The sequence below is a fragment of the Oncorhynchus tshawytscha genome, unplaced genomic scaffold, assembly GCF_018296145.1.
Source record: "Oncorhynchus tshawytscha isolate Ot180627B unplaced genomic scaffold, Otsh_v2.0 Un_contig_2312_pilon_pilon, whole genome shotgun sequence".
NCBI classification, from domain to species: domain Eukaryota; kingdom Metazoa; phylum Chordata; class Actinopteri; order Salmoniformes; family Salmonidae; genus Oncorhynchus; species Oncorhynchus tshawytscha.
This window is the reverse complement of record NW_024609723.1, coordinates 128,002-144,537: the sequence shown is the minus strand read 5'-3', so window position 1 is coordinate 144,537 and position 16,536 is coordinate 128,002. Positions and strand designations below refer to the sequence as shown.

General features: G+C 48.4%; 2 protein-coding genes across 5 annotated transcripts in view; one reads left to right on the top strand and one right to left on the bottom strand.

Moving 5' to 3' along the window:
• Nucleotides 1-3: 3 nt before the first annotated feature.
• Nucleotides 4-14,635, bottom strand: nob1 (NIN1 (RPN12) binding protein 1 homolog). The gene is made up of 9 exons (XM_042317276.1): nt 14,516-14,635; nt 14,132-14,264; nt 13,830-13,963; nt 11,634-11,705; nt 10,638-10,787; nt 9,301-9,552; nt 8,901-8,998; nt 5,627-5,771; nt 4-478 (listed from the first exon to the last, which is right to left on the bottom strand). The coding sequence occupies exons 1-9, from the start codon at nt 14,606-14,608 to the stop codon at nt 215-217; spliced, it is 1,341 nt and encodes a 446-aa protein (XP_042173210.1). The 5' UTR covers nt 14,609-14,635; the 3' UTR covers nt 4-214.
• wdr59 (WD repeat domain 59) overlaps nt 14,627-16,536 on the top strand; it is an 87,458-nt gene continuing 85,548 nt past the window's right edge. For 2 of the 4 annotated variants that reach the window (XM_042317272.1, XM_042317271.1), the window contains exon 1: nt 14,631-14,763. In XM_042317272.1, coding sequence (XP_042173206.1) covers nt 14,710-14,763 — 54 coding nt within the window. In that variant the 5' untranslated portion in view covers nt 14,631-14,709. Of the gene's footprint in view, nt 14,764-16,536 lie in introns of all 4 variants that reach the window. The other 2 variants (XM_042317273.1, XM_042317270.1) reach the window with 2 other exon arrangements.

The following is a 16,536-nucleotide window of genomic DNA, read 5'->3' as shown; positions in this document are numbered from 1 at the left end:
GAGGCGTCTTGAACTGTGTTTTTAATTAGACCAATCAAATGTCAGAGCAGGTTAGACACAAGCCTTGAAAGTGCAAATTACCGTCAGGCTTTTACAAACTTGGTAGTTTAGTTACTGTATGACATTAAGTTTACCTTAAAAAAAAAAAATTGTAATTTTATACAAAATAGCGGAACTTGGCGTGTAGAAAATGAAGAAAATGGCTTCCGATTCTTCAACATTTCTTCTTGCGGGCAGCGTTGGGGTTGGCCCGCCTCCGACCCCCTCCTCCCGCGCCGTCTGTGATGTGCAGGTTGGCAGAGCGGCTGTAGATGTCGTGATCAGAGAAAGGTGAGCCGCCCCCGGCCAGGTAGTCTGGGTTAAAGACGTCCGTCTTCTGGCGGGCCTTACGGGACACGCGCTGCTGGGGGAAACGCTGGTCCTCCACCAGGTGGGGGTTGCTGCCGTGTTTGCCCCCTTGTGGCAGGGGCAGGGAGTACTACGGGGAACAGAGAGCGGACATTAGATTAGCATTCCACCTCAATTTACAATAAGCTACGGTAACAGAGGAGAAGCTAGTCTGTAGCAGTAACAGGAGAAGCTAGTCTGTAGCAGTAACAGAGTGGAGAAGCTAGTCTGTAGCAGTAACAGAGGAGAAGCTAGTCTGTAGCAGTAACAGAGTGGAGAAGCTAGTCTGTAGCAGTAACAGAGTGGAGAAGCTAGTCTGTAGCAGTAACAGAGGAGAAGCTAGTCTGTAGCAGTAACAGAGTGGAGAAGCTAGTCTGTAGCAGTAACAGAGTGGAGAAGCTAGTCTGCAGCAGTAACAGAGTGGAGAAGCTAGTCTGTAGCAGTAACAGAGTGGAGAAGCTAGTCTGTAGCAGTAACAGAGTGGAGAAGCTAGTCTGTAGCAGTAACAGAGTGGAGAAGCTAGTCTGTAGCAGTAACAGAGGAGAAGCTAGTCTGTAGCAGTAACAGAGTGGAGAAGCTAGTCTGTAGCAGTAACAGAGTGGAGAAGCTAGTCTGTAGCAGTAACAGAGGAGAAGCTAGTCTGTAGCAGTAACAGAGGAGAAGCTAGTCTGTAGCAGTAACAGAGTGGAGAAGCTAGTCTGTAGCAGTAACAGAGTGGAGAAGCTAGTCTGTAGCAGTAACAGAGTGGAGAAGCTAGTCTGTAGCAGAGTGGAGAAGCTGGTCTGTAGCAGTAACAGAGTGGAGAAGCTAGTCTGTAGCAGTAACAGAGGAGAAGCTAGTCTGTAGCAGTAACAGAGTGGAGAAGCTAGTCTGTAGCAGTAACAGAGGAGAAGCTAGTCTGTAGCAGTAACAGAGTGGAGAAGCTAGTCTGTAGCAGTAACAGAGTGGAGAAGCTAGTCTGTAGCAGTAACAGAGTGGAGAAGCTAGTCTGCAGCAGTAACAGAGTGGAGAAGCTAGTCTGTAGCAGTAACAGAGTGGAGAAGCTAGTCTGTAGCAGTAACAGAGTGGAGAAGCTAGTCTGCAGCAGTAACAGAGTGGAGAAGCTAGTCTGTAGCAGTAACAGAGTAGAAGCTAGTCTGCAGCAGTAACAGAGTGGAGAAGCTAGTCTGTAGCAGTAACAGAGTGGAGAAGCTAGTCTGTAGCAGTAACAGAGTGGAGAAGCTAGTCTGTAGCAGTAACAGAGTGGAGAAGCTAGTCTGTAGCAGTAACAGAGTGTTCCAGCTAACCTGCAGGTAGCTTAGCGGTTAGAGTGTTGAGCCAGTAACAGAAAGGTTGCTGGATCGAATCCCAGAGCTGACTAGGTTAAAATCTGTTGTTCTGCCCCCTGAACAAGGCAGTTAACCCACTGTTACCCGAACAAGGTAGTTAAATGCATTCTGTTGTACAACTGACTAGGTATCCCCCCTTTCCCCAACTGACTAGGTATTCCCCCCCCTTTCCCCAACTGACTAGGTATCCACCCCTTTCCCCAACTGACTAGGTATCCACCCCCTTTCCAACTGACTAGGTACCCCCCTTTCCCCAACTGACTAGGTATCCCCCCCCCCAACTTCCCCAACTGACTAGGTATTTCCCCCTTTCCCCAACTGACTAGGTATCCCCCCCTTTCCCCAACTGACTAGGTATCCCCCCCTTTCCCCAACTGACTAGGTATCCCCCCCCATTCCCCAACTGACTAGGTACCCCCCCTTTCCCCAACTGACTAGGTATCCCCCCTTTCCCCAACTGACTAGGTATCCCCCCTTTCCCCAACTGACTAGGTATCCCCCCTTTCCCCAACTGACTAGGTATCCCCCCTTTCCCCAACTGACTAGGTATCCCCCCCCATTCCCCAACTGACTAGGTACCCCCCCTTCCCCAACTGACTAGGTACCCCCCAACTGACTAGGTTCCCCCCCATTCCCCAACTGACTAGGTTCCCCCTTTCCCCAACTGACTAGGTATCCCCCCTTTTCCCCAACTGACTAGGTATCCCCCCCCAACTTTTCCCCAACTGACTAGGTATCCCCCAACTGACTAGGTACCCCCCCTTCCCCAACTGACTAGGTTACCCCCCTTTCCCCAACTGACTAGGTTACCCCCTTTCCCCAACTGACTAGGTATACCCCCTTTCCCCAACTGACTAGGTACCCCCCCCTTTCCCCAACTGACTAGGTATCCCCCCCTTTCCCCAACTGACTAGGTACCCCCCCCTTTCCCCAACTGACTAGGTACCCCCGCCCCCCTTTCCCCAACTGACTAGGTATCCCCCCTTTCCCCAACTGACTAGGTATCCCCCCTTTCCCCAACTGACTAGGTATCCCCCCTTTCCCCAACTGACTAGGTATCCCCCCCCTTTCCCCAACTGACTAGGTATCCCCCTTTCCCCAACTGACTAGGTATCCCCCTTTCCCCAACTGACTAGGTATCCCCCTTTCCCCAACTGACTAGGTACCCCCCCTTCCCCAACTGACTAGGTACCCCCTTTCCCCAACTGAGGTTCCCCCTTTCCCCAACTGACTAGGTTCCCCCTTTCCCCAACTGACTAGGTATCCCCCCTTTTCCCCAACTGACTAGGTATCCCCCCCCAACTTTTCCCCAACTGACTAGGTATCCCCCTTTCCCCAACTGACTAGGTACCCCCCCCTTCCCCAACTGACTAGGTACCCCCCCTTTCCCCAACTGACTAGGTACCCCCCTTTCCCCAACTGACTAGGTACCCCCCCCCTTTCCCCAACTGACTAGGTTACCCCCCTTTCCCCAACTGACTAGGTACCCCCCCTTTCCCCAACTGACTAGGTACCCCCCCTTTCCCCAACTGACTAGGTATCCCCCCTTTCCCCAACTGACTAGGTATCCCCCCTTTCCCCAACTGACTAGGTATCCCCCCCTTTCCCCAACTGACTAGGTATCCCCCCCTTTCCCCAACTGACTAGATATCCCCCCTTTCCCCAACTGACTAGGTATCCCCCTTTCCCCAACTGACTAGGTATCCCCCCTTTCCCCAACTGACTAGGTATCCCCCCCCCCTTTTCCCCAACTGACTAGGTATCCCCCTTTCCCCCAACTGACTAGGTATCCCCCCCTTTCCCCAACTGACTAGGTACCCCCCCCTTCCCCAACTGACTAGGTACCCCCTTTCCCCAACTGACTAGGTTACCCCCCTTTCCCCAACTGACTAGGTTACCCCCCCCCTTTCCCCAACTGACTAGGTTACCCCCCTTTCCCCAACTGACTAGGTACCCCCCCCCTTTCCCCAACTGACTAGGTACCCCCGCCCCTTTTCCCCAACTGACTAGGTATCCCCCCTTTCCCCAACTGACTAGGTATCCCCCCCCTTTCCCCAACTGACTAGGTATCCCCCTTTCCCCAACTGACTAGGTATCCCCCCTTTCCCCAACTGACTAGGTATCCCCCTTTCCCCAACTGACTAGGTATCCCCCCATTCCCCAACTGACTAGGTATCCCCCCCATTCCCCAACTGACTAGGTATCCCCCCCCCAACTGACCCCAACTGACTAGGTATCCCCCCTTTCCCCAACTGACTAGGTATCCCCCCCTTTCCCCCCAACTGACTAGGTTACCCCCCCTTTCCCCAACTGACTAGGTTACCCCCTTTCCCCAACTGACTAGGTTACCCCCCCTTTCCCCAACTGACTAGGTTACCCCCCTTTCCCCAACTGACTAGGTACCCCCCTTTCCCCAACTGACTAGGTTACCCCCCTTTCCCCAACTGACTAGGTACCCCCCCTTTCCCCAACTGACTAGGTACCCCCCCCCCTTTCCCCAACTGACTAGGTACCCCGCCCCCTTTCCCCAACTGACTAGGTACCCCCCCCCCTTTCCCCAACTGACTAGGTATCCCCCCCTTTCCCCAACTGACTAGGTATCCCCCCTTTCCCCAACTGACTAGGTATCCCCCCCCTTTCCCCAACTGACTAGGTATCCCCCCCCCCTTTCCCCAACTGACTAGATATCCCCCCCCTTTCCCCAACTGACTAGGTATCCCCCCCCTTTCCCAACTGACTAGGTATCCCCCCTTTCCCCAACTGACTAGGTATCCCCCCCTTTCCCCAACTGACTAGGTATCCCCCCCCTTTCCCCAACTGACTAGGTATCCCCCCTTTCCCCAACTGACTAGGTATCCCCCTTCCCCCAACTGACTAGGTACCCCCCTTCCCCAACTGACTAGGTACCCCCTTCCCCAACTGACTAGGTGAAGGTATTCCCCTTTCCCCAACCGACTAGGTATCCCCCCTTTCCCCAACCGACTAGGTATCCCCCTTTCCCCAACCGACTAGGTATCCCCCCTTTCCCCAACCGACTAGGTATCCCCCTTTCCCCAACCGACTAGGTATCCCCCCCCTTTCCCCAACTGACTAGTCTGGGGTCTGGTACCATTTCATCCACTTATCCTGTTTCCTTTGGGGTTGAAGATGTGGGTCTGGTACCATTTCATCCACTTACCCTGTTTCCTTTGGGGTTGAAGATGTGTTTCCTACCCCAGTATGATGTGGGTCTGGTCCCATTTCAACCACCTACCCTGTTTCCTACCACAGTATGATGTGGGTCTGGTACCATTTCAACCACTTACCCTCTTTCCTTTGGGGTGGAAGATGTTTCCTACCACAGTATGATGTGGGTCTGGTACCATTTCATCCACTTACCCTGTTTCCTTTGGGGTTGAAGATGTTTCCTACCATAGTATGATGTGGGTCTGGTACCATTTCATCCACTTACCCTGTTTCCTACCCCAGTATGATGTGGGTCTGGTACCATTTCATCCACTTACCCTGTTTCCTACCCCAGTATGATGTGGGTCTGGGTCTGGTACCATTTCATCCACTTACCCTGTTTCCTTTGGGGTTGAAGATGTTTCCTACCACAGTATGATGTGGGTCTGGTACCATTTCATCCACTTACCCTGTTTCCTTTGGGGCTGAAGATGTTTCCTACTACAGTATGATGTGGGTCTGGTACCATTTCATCCACTTACCCTGTTTCCTACCCCAGTATGATGTGGGTCTGGTACCATTTCAGCCACTTACCCTGTTTCCTTTGGGGTGGAAGATGTTTCCTACCACAGTATGATGTGGGTCTGGGTCTGGTACCATTTCATCCACTTACCCTGTTTCCTTTGGGGTGGAAGATGTTTCCTACCACAGTATGATGTGGGTCTGGTACCATTTCATCCACTTACCCTCTTCCCTTTGGGGTTGAGCACTTTGGGGTTCTTTGAGAAATGCATCTGGATGTTTCCGTCCTCGCTGACAGTCACGGCTATCTTCTTCAGCGTTCTGTTGCCACAGTGTGGACAGAAAACCTTATTCATGTTGGTGGTGGTCCTACAACAGAGAGAGAAGGTCTGTTTGAATTGAGCTTCTTAAAGACCAAGGTTGAGAACAAGTTTCCTAATATTTAAAAAGTTGTCTAATTACTAAAAACGGGTCCTCGTGACATCAACGGGTGTTTTTATTTACTGCGGACACGGAACCCAGACCGGCTGCGACATCGTGACATCAACGGGTGTTTTTATTTACTGCGGACACGGAACCCAGACCGGCTGTGACATCGTGCGTAAATGGATTTTGTCCCCCGACACCAAACGAGATGACAATATCAAAACAAACTGAACCAATGACATTAATTTGGGGACAGGTCGAAAAGCATTAAACATGTATGGCAATTTAGCTAGCTTGTCCCAGTTAGCTTGTCCTATTTGTCCTAGTTAGCCTGCAGCTAATTTGTCCTATTTAGCTAATTTGTCCTATTTAGCTTGCACTTGCTAGCTTTTGTCTGTTGCTAGCTAATTTGTCCTGGGATATAAACATTGAGTTGTTATTTTACCTGAAATGCACAAGGTCCTCTACTCCGACAATGAATCCACACATAAAACGGCCAACCGAATCGTTTCTAGTCATCTCTCCTCCGTCCAGGCTTTTTCATCTTTGAATTTATAGGATGATTTCCGTCTAAACTTTCATAGTATTACCACAACATTTAATCTTTCTATCACCCACGTGGGTATAACCAATGAGGAGATGGCACGCGGGTACCTGCTTCTAAAAACCAATGAGGAGATGGCATGGTGGGTACCTGCTTCTATAAACCAATGAGGAGATGGGATGGTGGGTACCTGCTTCTATAAACCAATGAAGAGATGGCACGTGGGTACCTGCTTCTATAAACCAATGAGGAGATGGCATGGTGGGTACCTGCTTCTACAAACCAATGAGGAGATGGCATGGTGGGTACCTGCTTCTATAAACCAATGAAGAGATGGCATGGTGGGTACCTGCTTCTATAAACCAATGAGGAGATGGCATGGTGGGTACCTGCTTCTATAAACCAATGAGGAGATGGCATGGTGGGTACCTGCTTCTACAAACCAATGAGGGGATGGCACGCGGGTACCTGCTTCTATAAACCAATGAGGAGATGGCATGGTGGGTACCTGCTTCTATAGGCCAATGAGGGGATGGCACGCGGGTACCTGCTTCTATAAAACCAATGAGGAGATGACACGTGGGTACCTGCTTCTATAAACCAATGAGGAGATGGGAGAGGCAGGACTTCTATTTTAGCCCTTGGCAACGCAGGTTGGCGCGCGCCAGGCAGTGTGGGTACCTGCTTCTATAAACCAATGAGGAGATGGGAGAGGCAGGACTTCTATTTTAGCCCTTGGCAACGCAGGTTGGCGCGCGCCAGGCAGTGTGGGTACCTGCTTCTATAAACCAATGAGGAGATGGGAGAGGCAGGACTTCTATTTTAGCCCTTGGCAATGCAGGTGGGCGCGCTTCTATAAACCAGGCAGTGTGGGTACCTGCTTCTATAAACCAATGAGGAGATGGGAGAGGCAGGACTTCTATTTTAGCCCTTGGCAATGCAGGTGGCGCCGCCAGGCAGTGTGGGTACCTGCTTCTATAAACCAATGAGGAGATGGGAGAGGCAGGACTTCTATTTTAGCCCAATTGGCATGGCAGGTTGGCGTGCGCCAGGCAGTGTGGGTACCTGCTTCTATAAACCAATGAGGAGATGGGAGAGGCAGGACTTCTATTTTATAAACCAATGAGGAGATGGCAATGCAGGTTGGCGCGCGCCAGGCAGTGTGGGTACCTGCTTCTATAAACCAATGAGGAGATGGGAGAGGCAGGACTTCTATTTTAGCCCTTGGCAACGCAGGTTGGCGCGCGCCAGGCAGTGTGGGTACCTGCTTCTATAAACCAATGAGGAGATGGGAGAGGCAGGTTGGCGCGCGCCAGGCAGTGTGGGTACCTGCTTCTATAAACCAATGAGGAGATGGGAGAGGCAGGTTGGCGCGCGCCAGGCAGTGTGGGTACCTGCTTCTATAAACCAATGAGGAGATGGGAGAGGCAGGTTGGCGCGCGCCAGGCAGTGTGGGTACCTGCTTCTATAAACCAATGAGGAGATGGGAGAGGCAGGTTGGCGCGGCAACAGGCAGTGTGGGTACCTGCTTCTATAAACCAATGAGGAGATGGGAGAGGCAGGTTGGCGCGCGCCAGGCAGTGTGGGTACCTGCTTCTATAAACCAATGAGGAGATGGGAGAGGCAGGTTGGCGCGCGCCAGGCACCCTATTCCTATATAGTGCACTACTTTATACCGTTCTGGTGGAAGAGGTACTCACTTAAACCAGGGAGATGGGACCCTATTCCCTATATAGTGCACTACTTTATATAAACCGTTCTGGTGGAAGAGGTACTCACTTAAAACAGGCCCTGTGGCACCCTACTTTATACCGTTCTGAGATGGAAGAGGTACTCACTTAAAACAGGCCCTGTGGCACCCTGCTTCTATAAACCAATTTATACCGATGGTGGAAGAGGTACTCACTTAAAACAGGCCCTATGGCACCCTGCTTTATAAACCAATGAGGTGGAAGAGGTACTGGCGCTTAAAACAGGCCCTATGGCACCCTACTTTATACCAATCTGGTGGAAGAGGTAGGCAGGTAAAACAGGCCCTATGGCACCCTACTTTATACCGATGGGGAAGAGGTACTCACTTTCTAAAACAGGCCCTGGGATGGCACCCTATTCCCTAGTGTAGTGCACCTACTTTATACCAATGAGGTGGAAGAGGTACTCACGCAGGCCCTATGGCACCCTACTTTATACCAATGATGGAAGAGGTACTCACTTAAAACAGGCCCCATGGCACCCTATTCCCTGTGGGTACCTGCTTCTACTTTATACCAATGAGGTGGAAGAGGTACTCAGGTTAAAACAGGCCCCATGGCACCCTACTTTATACCAATGAGGTGGAAGAGGTACTCACTTAAAACAGGCCCTATGGCACCCTATTTTATACCAATCTGAGATGGAAGAGGTACTCAGGTTAAAACAGGCCCTATGGCACCCTACTTTATACCGTTGAGATGGAAGAGGTACTCCAGGCTTAAAACAGGCCCTATGGCACCCCTATTTTATACAGTTCTGGTGGAAGAGGTACTCACTTAAAACAGGCGTGGCATCGCAGGATGTAATTCCTGGACTGTTTGATGAGCATCCCATTCACAGAGAGGACATGGAGCCCGATCTGAATCAGGACGTTCTGTTGAACAAACCAGTTTCAGTCAACAGTCGACCAACCGCATGGTTCTGAATGTATACATCTAAAATGGGGTCTCAACAGAATTTAATCAACTTTAAGTCATCAGCGTCAACTATTACCACTCGGGGACAGTTACGTAGACAAAGAGGAGTTTTCTGAACTATGAGTTAACATTTAAGATTCTGGTTAAATTAAGTCCCAAATGGCAACCCAATTCCCTATATAGTGTACTACTTATGCACTACCTATGGGGCCTGGTTAGAAGTAGTGCACTATCAAGGGGTCCATTTGGGCCTCAGTACCTGCATAGCGAAGTCGGTGGTGAGACACGCCACCTTAACGTCCACAGGCGACGCCCAGATCCCCGTCTCCATCTGGACCTGTTTAATGTTGCTAGGGGTGATCCAACCACCGCCATCCTCCTCCTCCTCCTCATCTTCCTCCTCCGATCCACTGCCGTGCTCCTCTGAATGATTCTTTGAGTGTTTGTGTTCCTCTGACCCGCTCTCAGGTTCTGTGTGGACGGTGTCTGATATTGACAGGTCCTCAATGTTCTGCAGGTAAATAACAAGGACCACATCAATTCATCAGCACCGACAATGAGACAGAGACATTTCATTTAATTTTTATTTCACTTCTACCTCACTTGCTTTGGCAATGTTAACACGTTTCCCATGCCAATAAAGCCCTTGAATTGAATTGACAGAGAGAGACAGAGAGAGAGAGAGAGAGAGACAGGTGAATCATTGTGAATCCATCTTTGACGACTGTGTGTCAATCTGTCCAAATGTTTGAATGTTTCCATCACATGGTTCAACCCCGCAACAACTGCAGTAGGACGGGAACCCTGATGACATGTTACTCAGAGGACACTGTGGCTCAGAGCAGAGGTAGTGTGTGTGTTCTAGTTATAGCAGGTCAGAGGTAGTGTGTGTGTTCTAGTTATAGCAGGTCAGAGGTAGTGTGTGTGTTCTAGTTCAGAGGTAGTGTGTGTGTTCTAGTTATAGCAGGTCAGAGGTAGTGTGTGTGTTCTAGTTATAGCAGGTCAGAGGTAGTGTGTGTGTTCTAGTTATAGCAGGTCAGAGGTAGTGTGTGTGTTCTAGTTATAGCAGGTCAGAGGTAGTGTGTGTGTTCTAGTTATAGCAGGTCAGAGGTAGTGTGTGTGTTCTAGTCAGGTCAGAGGTAGTGTGTGTGTTCTAGTTATGCAGGTCAGAGGTAGTGTGTGTGTTCTAGTTAGTTATAGCAGGTCAGAGGTAGTGTGTGTGTTCTAGTTATAGCAGGTCAGTAGTGTGTGTTCTAGTTATAGCAGGTCAGAGGTAGTGTGTGTGTTCTAGTTATAGCAGGTCAGAGGTAGTGTGTGTGTTCTAGTTATAGCAGGTCAGAGTAGTGTGTGTGTTCTAGTTAGCAGGTCAGAGGTAGTGTGTGTGTTCTAGTTATAGCAGGTCAGAGGTAGTGTGTGTTCTAGTCACCACTAGTTGCAGCAGGTCAGAGGTAGTGTGTGTGTTCTAGTCACCACTAGTTGCAGCAGGTCAGAGGTAGTGTGTGTTCTACTCACCACTAGTTGCAGCAGGTCAGAGGTAGTGTGTGTTCTACTCACCACTAGTTGCAGCAGGTCAGAGGTAGTGTGTGTTCTACTCACCACTAGTTGCAGCAGGTCAGTGTCGAAGCAGGGCAGAGGATTCCTCCAGAACTGGAAGCTGTTGTACTCTCCGATCTCTGGAGGGTTATAGCTGTGCTGTGTCTGTGCTGCTGGCCTCTGTCTGCCACTGAACAGCCCATCAGCTGGCCTCTGGACCACGGAGGAGAAGAGGAGAACTCTTAACTATTATTCTAGATGTTGACAGAAGTGGTTGATTTGTACTAATGATCATCCCACATGGTTCCCCATTCACATGGTTATTCTAGATGTCTTTGTAGGTTGTTCATTTACTTAGTCTAACATCTCAACATGCTTACGGATCAGTACTCTGGTTAACAACAGAGTTGATTTCATGTCATTGTTTGGACTTGCCAGCAGCAGACCACCCTGCATACCACTGTGTTAACCAGCAGCAGACCACCCTGTATCCCACTGTGTTAACCAGCAGCAGACCACCCTGCATCCCACTGTGTTAACCAGCAGCAGACCACCCTGCATCCCACTGTGTTAACCAGCAGCAGACCACCCTGTATCCCACTGTGTTAACCAGCAGCAGACCACCCTGTATCCCACTGTGCTGCAGTCCCTGGATGGGAGACCAGATGCTGCTGGAAGTGGTGTTGGAGGGCCAGTAGGAGGCACTCGTTCCTCTGGTCTAAAAGAAAATATCCCAATGCCCCAGGGCAGTGATAGGGGACACTGCCCTGTGTAGGGTGCCGTCTTTCGGATGGGACGTTAAACGGGTGTCCTGACTCTGAGGTGATTAAAAGATCCCATGGCACTTATCGTAAGAGTAGAGGTATTAACCCCGGTGTCCTGGCTAAATTCCCAATCTGGCACCCAAACCATCACGGTCACCTAATAATCCCCGTTTACAATTGGCTCATTCATCCCCCTCCTCTCCCCTGTAACTATTCCCCAGGTCGTTGCTGCAAATGAGAACGTGTTCTCAGTCAACTGACCTGGTAAAACAACAGATACATTAAAATACTGTACCTTTGAGGGGAAGTGGAACCCTGCCACGCCAACGGGAGCCTCTGGATGTCTCCTTGTACTGCACACCTGGACCTGACGACAGACGACATGTCAAAGCTGTGATGTGGACCTATTGAAACACTTACTCAGGGTTCTGTGTGATAACTAGTCTGTTTCACTGGTTTGTGTCCCACATGGCACCCTGTTCCCTATATAGTGCACTACTTTAGACCAGAGTCCTATGGCACGCTATTCCCTATATAGTGCACTACTTTAGACCAGAGTCCTATGGCACCCTATTCAGTGCACTACTTTAGACCAGAGCCCTATTCCCTACATTAGTGCACTACTTTAGACCAGAGTCCTATGGCACGCTATTCCCTATATAGTGCACTACTTTAGACCAGAGTCCTATGGCACCCTATTCAGTGCACTACATTAGACCAGAGCCCTATTCCCTACATTAGTGCACTACTTTAGACCAGAGTCCTATGGCACGCTATTCCCTATATAGTGCACTACTTTAGACCAGAGTCCTATGGCACCCTATTCAGTGCACTACTTTAGACCAGAGCCCTATTCCCTACATTAGTGCACTACTTTAGACCAGAGCCCTATGGCACCCTATTCCCTATATAGTGCACTACTTTAGACCAGAGCCCTATGGGACCCTATTCCCTATATAGTGGTACTACTATAGACCAGAGCCCTATTCCCTATATAGTGGTACTACTATAGACCAGAGCCCTATTCCCTATATAGTGGTACTACTATAGACCAGAGCCCTATTCCCTATATAGTGGTACTACTATAGACCAGAGCCCTATTCCCTATATAGTGGTACTACTATAGACCAGAGCCCTATTCCCTATATAGTGGTACTACTATAGACCAGAGCCCTATTCCCTATATAGTGGTACTACTATAGACCAGAGCCCTATTCCCTATATAGTGGTACTACTATAGACCAGAGCCCTATTCCCTATATAGTGGTACTACTATAGACCAGAGCCCTATTCCTATAGACCAGAGCCCTATAGTGGTACTACTATAGACCAGAGCCCTATTCCCTATATAGTGGTACTACTATAGACCAGAGCCCTATTCCCTATATAGTGGTACTACTATAGACCAGAGCCCTATTCCCTATATAGTGGTACTACTATAGACCAGAGCCCTATTCCCTATATAGTGGTACTACTATAGACCAGAGCCCTATTCCCTATATAGTGGTACTACTATAGACCAGAGCCCTATTCCCTATTCCCTATAGTGGTACTACTATAGACCAGAGCCCTATTCCCTATATAGTGGTACTACTATAGACCAGAGCCGTATTCCCTATCTAGTGGTACTACTATAGACCAGAGCCCTATTCCCTATATAGTGGTACTACTATAGACCAGAGCCTTATTCCCTATATAGTGGTACTACTATAGACCAGAGCCTTATTCCCTATATAGTGGTACTACTATAGACCAGAGCCCTATTCCCTATATAGTGGTACTACTATAGACCAGAGGCCTATTCCCTATCTAGTGGTACTACTATAGACCAGAGCCCTATTCCCTATATAGTGGTACTACTATAGACCAGAGCCCTATTCCTATATAGTGGTACTACTATAGACCAGAGCCCTATTCCCTATATAGTGGTACTACTAGACCAGAGCCCTATTCCCTATATAGTGGTACTACTATAGACCAGAGCCCTATTCCCTATATAGTGGTACTACTATAGACCAGAGCCCTATTCCTATATAGTGGTACTACTATAGACCAGAGCCCTATTCCCTATATAGTGGTACTACTATAGACCAGAGCCCTATTCCCTATATAGTGGTACTACTATAGACCAGAGCCCTATTCCCTATCTAGTGGTACCTATAGACCAGAGCCCTATTCCCTATATAGTGGTACTACTATAGACCAGAGCCCTATTCCCTATATAGTGGTACTACTATAGACCAGAGCCCTATTCCCTATATAGTGGTACTACTATAGACCAGAGCCCTAGTTCCATTTGGGATCACATCTCATTGTTCCCTGTCTTACCTTGACCTCATTGTTCCCTGTCTTACCTTGACCTCATTGTTCCCTGTCTTACCTTGACCTCATTGTTCCCTGTCTTACCTTGACCTCATTGTTCCCTGTCTTACCTTGACCTCATTGTTCCCTGTCTTACCTTGACCTCAGGTCTCATTGTTCCCTGTCTTACCTTGACCTCAGGTTCTTTCTTCAGGTGGTCCGTCCCAACGTTTTCCCTCTCCAACCGGTATGTCAGAGCCAACACCTTGATGTCTGTGGCAGAAAGGCTGGGGTAGTCTCCCGTCTTCTTGGAGAACTCAGTCACTGAACAGAGACCTCAACACTCAGTACCAGCATCACAATTCATTAAATACCATCAACAACTATAGAGGTGATGATGGAGAGGCAGATGTGTATACAAAACAAATATCCAGTACAACAAATCAAACAACCAAAACTGACCAAATGTGTCATTTAAAAAACCTTAGCTACCTAATCTGATGTCCTCTGGGTACGGCTCTCTGAAGTTGAGTTGATATGGTAGGAATGACAGGCTCCTCCGGGTTGGCTTGTCTCTAATTTCCTCTACTACATCCTTCAGCGTGTAGATATTCTTCCCAATGTCCTACAAAATAAATAAATATAAATATTGGGGGGAGGGCAATATTTACAGCAATGTATAAATTATAATATACGCAGCTACATGATGTTGATGTGGCCATTTAAACAGGATGAACCACGTTAACTAGCTATCCAGACCTGACATCAAGCACGCAGTTTGTGATAAAAAGTTACTCGTATTAAATACTTCTGATCCTGGGGAACGGAACACCTGAAGAACATCTCTACTGATATGTGATATAGTTTAAACCTCACCTGAAGAAGTGCTTTCTTCAAAAATCCTCCTGCGTCTACGACAACATGTTCCACCATGGTAGCCGCCATCTTGGATAGCGACGTCCGCATCATCACCAACCAATCAGAAGACAGGAAGTAGTTCTCGCGCTGTCCGTGATTTGAGAGACAGGGCGTCGTGTGACGTCTTGTTGATGTTGTTGCCGTAGAGGAAGATGGCGGCTCGCTGGAGTAGTGAGAATGTGGTGGTGGAATTGCGAGATGCGCAGGTACTTGAGTAAAACAGGGTTTAATTCAGAGTTGGGTGACATGTAGCTAGCTAATGCGCAATATGTTGCTAAAGAGATGTGTAACTTTCCCCTTCTGTCTGTGGTGTTGTCATGCTGTTCCCAGTGAAACAGGTGGGAGCTGTTATCTTTCTGAGTAGTCAGAGAGTATCTGAAAGTGTCCCAGTTAAATGATGTCACACTCAGTCGCAGGATTGTTGAATTTTTGTTTCAACAGGTCCAATGCACCAGGTCACACATCCAGTGTTCAGACATTGTTTTGTTTCAGCAGGTCACACATCCAGTGTTCAGACATTGTTTTGTTTCAGCAGGTCACACATCCAGTGTTCAGACATTGTTTTGTTTGTTTCAGCAGGTCACACATCCAGTGTTCAGACATTGTTTTGTTTCAGCAGGTCACACATCCAGTGTTCAGACATTGTTTTGTTTCAGCAGGTCACACATCCAGTGTTCAGACAAGATGTCGCAGCAACATTTAGCATGGAAAAACAAAAACTAACCAAACATGCTGCACTGCTGACTCAGATGCTGCTGGCTAAATGGTTTTAAACTGTCCCTCTGCATCATAATGCTCACATGCTCTTCATTGACTAGTAAACTCACCACACATGTTACTTCATAATAATAGTAGTCATTTTTGGTCACAGGTCCAGGAATGGCTGAAGAATTGCAACGTTTACCTGGAGCTAACTCTGCAGATAGCACTGCTGGGGGTTTTAAAAAGTCATAGTCAATCGATCCACTCTGCAGATAGCACTGCTGGGGGTTTTGAAAAGTCATAGTCAATCGATCAACTCTGCAGATAGCACTGCTGGGGGTTTTGAAAAGTCATAGTCAATCGATCCACTCTGCAGATAGCACTGCTGGGGGTTTTGAAAAGTCATAGTCAATCGATCCACTCTGCAGATAGCACTGCTGGGGGTTTTGAAAAGTCATAGTCAATCGATCAACTCTGCAGATAGCACTGCTGGGGGTTTTAAAAGTCATAGTCAATCGATCAACTCTGCAGATAGCACTGCTGGGGGTTTTGAAAAGTCATAGTCAATCGATCAACTCTGCAGATAGCACTGCTGGGGTTTTAAAAAGTCATAGTCAATCGATCAACTCTGCAGATAGCACTGCTGGGGTTTTGAAAAGTCATAGTCAATCGATCCACTCTGCAGATAGCACTGCTGGGGGTTTTGAAAAGTCATAGTCAATCGATCCACTCTGCAGATAGCACTGCTGGGGGTTTTGAAAAGTCATAGTCAATCGATCAACTCTGCAGATAGCACTGCTGGGGGTTTTAAAAGTCATAGTCAATCGATCCACTCTGCAGATAGCACTGCTGGGGGTTTTGAAAAGTCATAGTCAATCATAGAATCAACTCTGCAGATAGCACTGCTGGGGGTTTTAATAGTCATAGTCAATCGATCAATAATACTTTTTTAGAAAAAAATGTTTAACTTTAATTTACAGTCTGTAGAAACTATCAGAATAGAATGTTTCAGAACTTTTGTTAAGCATCACAGCAGAGATGAAAAATATATGTCAAATAGAAATCCAATATGGATGGTGATACGAGATCGATGGGAGGGGACTAAGCACGCACACCTGAGGGGCCCCTGTGTTGAGGATCAGTGTGGCAGATGTGTTGTTACCTACTCTCACCACCTGGGGAGGCAGGTCAGGAAGTCCAGAGTACGCCCCCCTTTCTCATTGACGGGGCTGTGGTGGAGCAGTTTGAGAGCTTCAAGTTCCTTGGTGTCCACATCA

Excerpts from the sequence above, each read along its gene's own strand:
- nob1 (XM_042317276.1), bottom strand. The coding sequence starts at position 14,608 with ATGATGCGGACGTCGCTATCCAAGATGGCGGCTACCATGGTGGAACAT. Across the intron at positions 10,788-11,633 it reads GGTTCCACTTCCCCTCAAAG|AGGCCAGCTGATGGGCTGTT; the intron begins GTACAGTATTTT and ends TCCGTGGTCCAG. Across the intron at positions 479-5,626 it reads TCAACCCCAAAGGGAAGAGG|TACTCCCTGCCCCTGCCACA; the intron begins GTAAGTGGATGA and ends TGTTCCCCGTAG.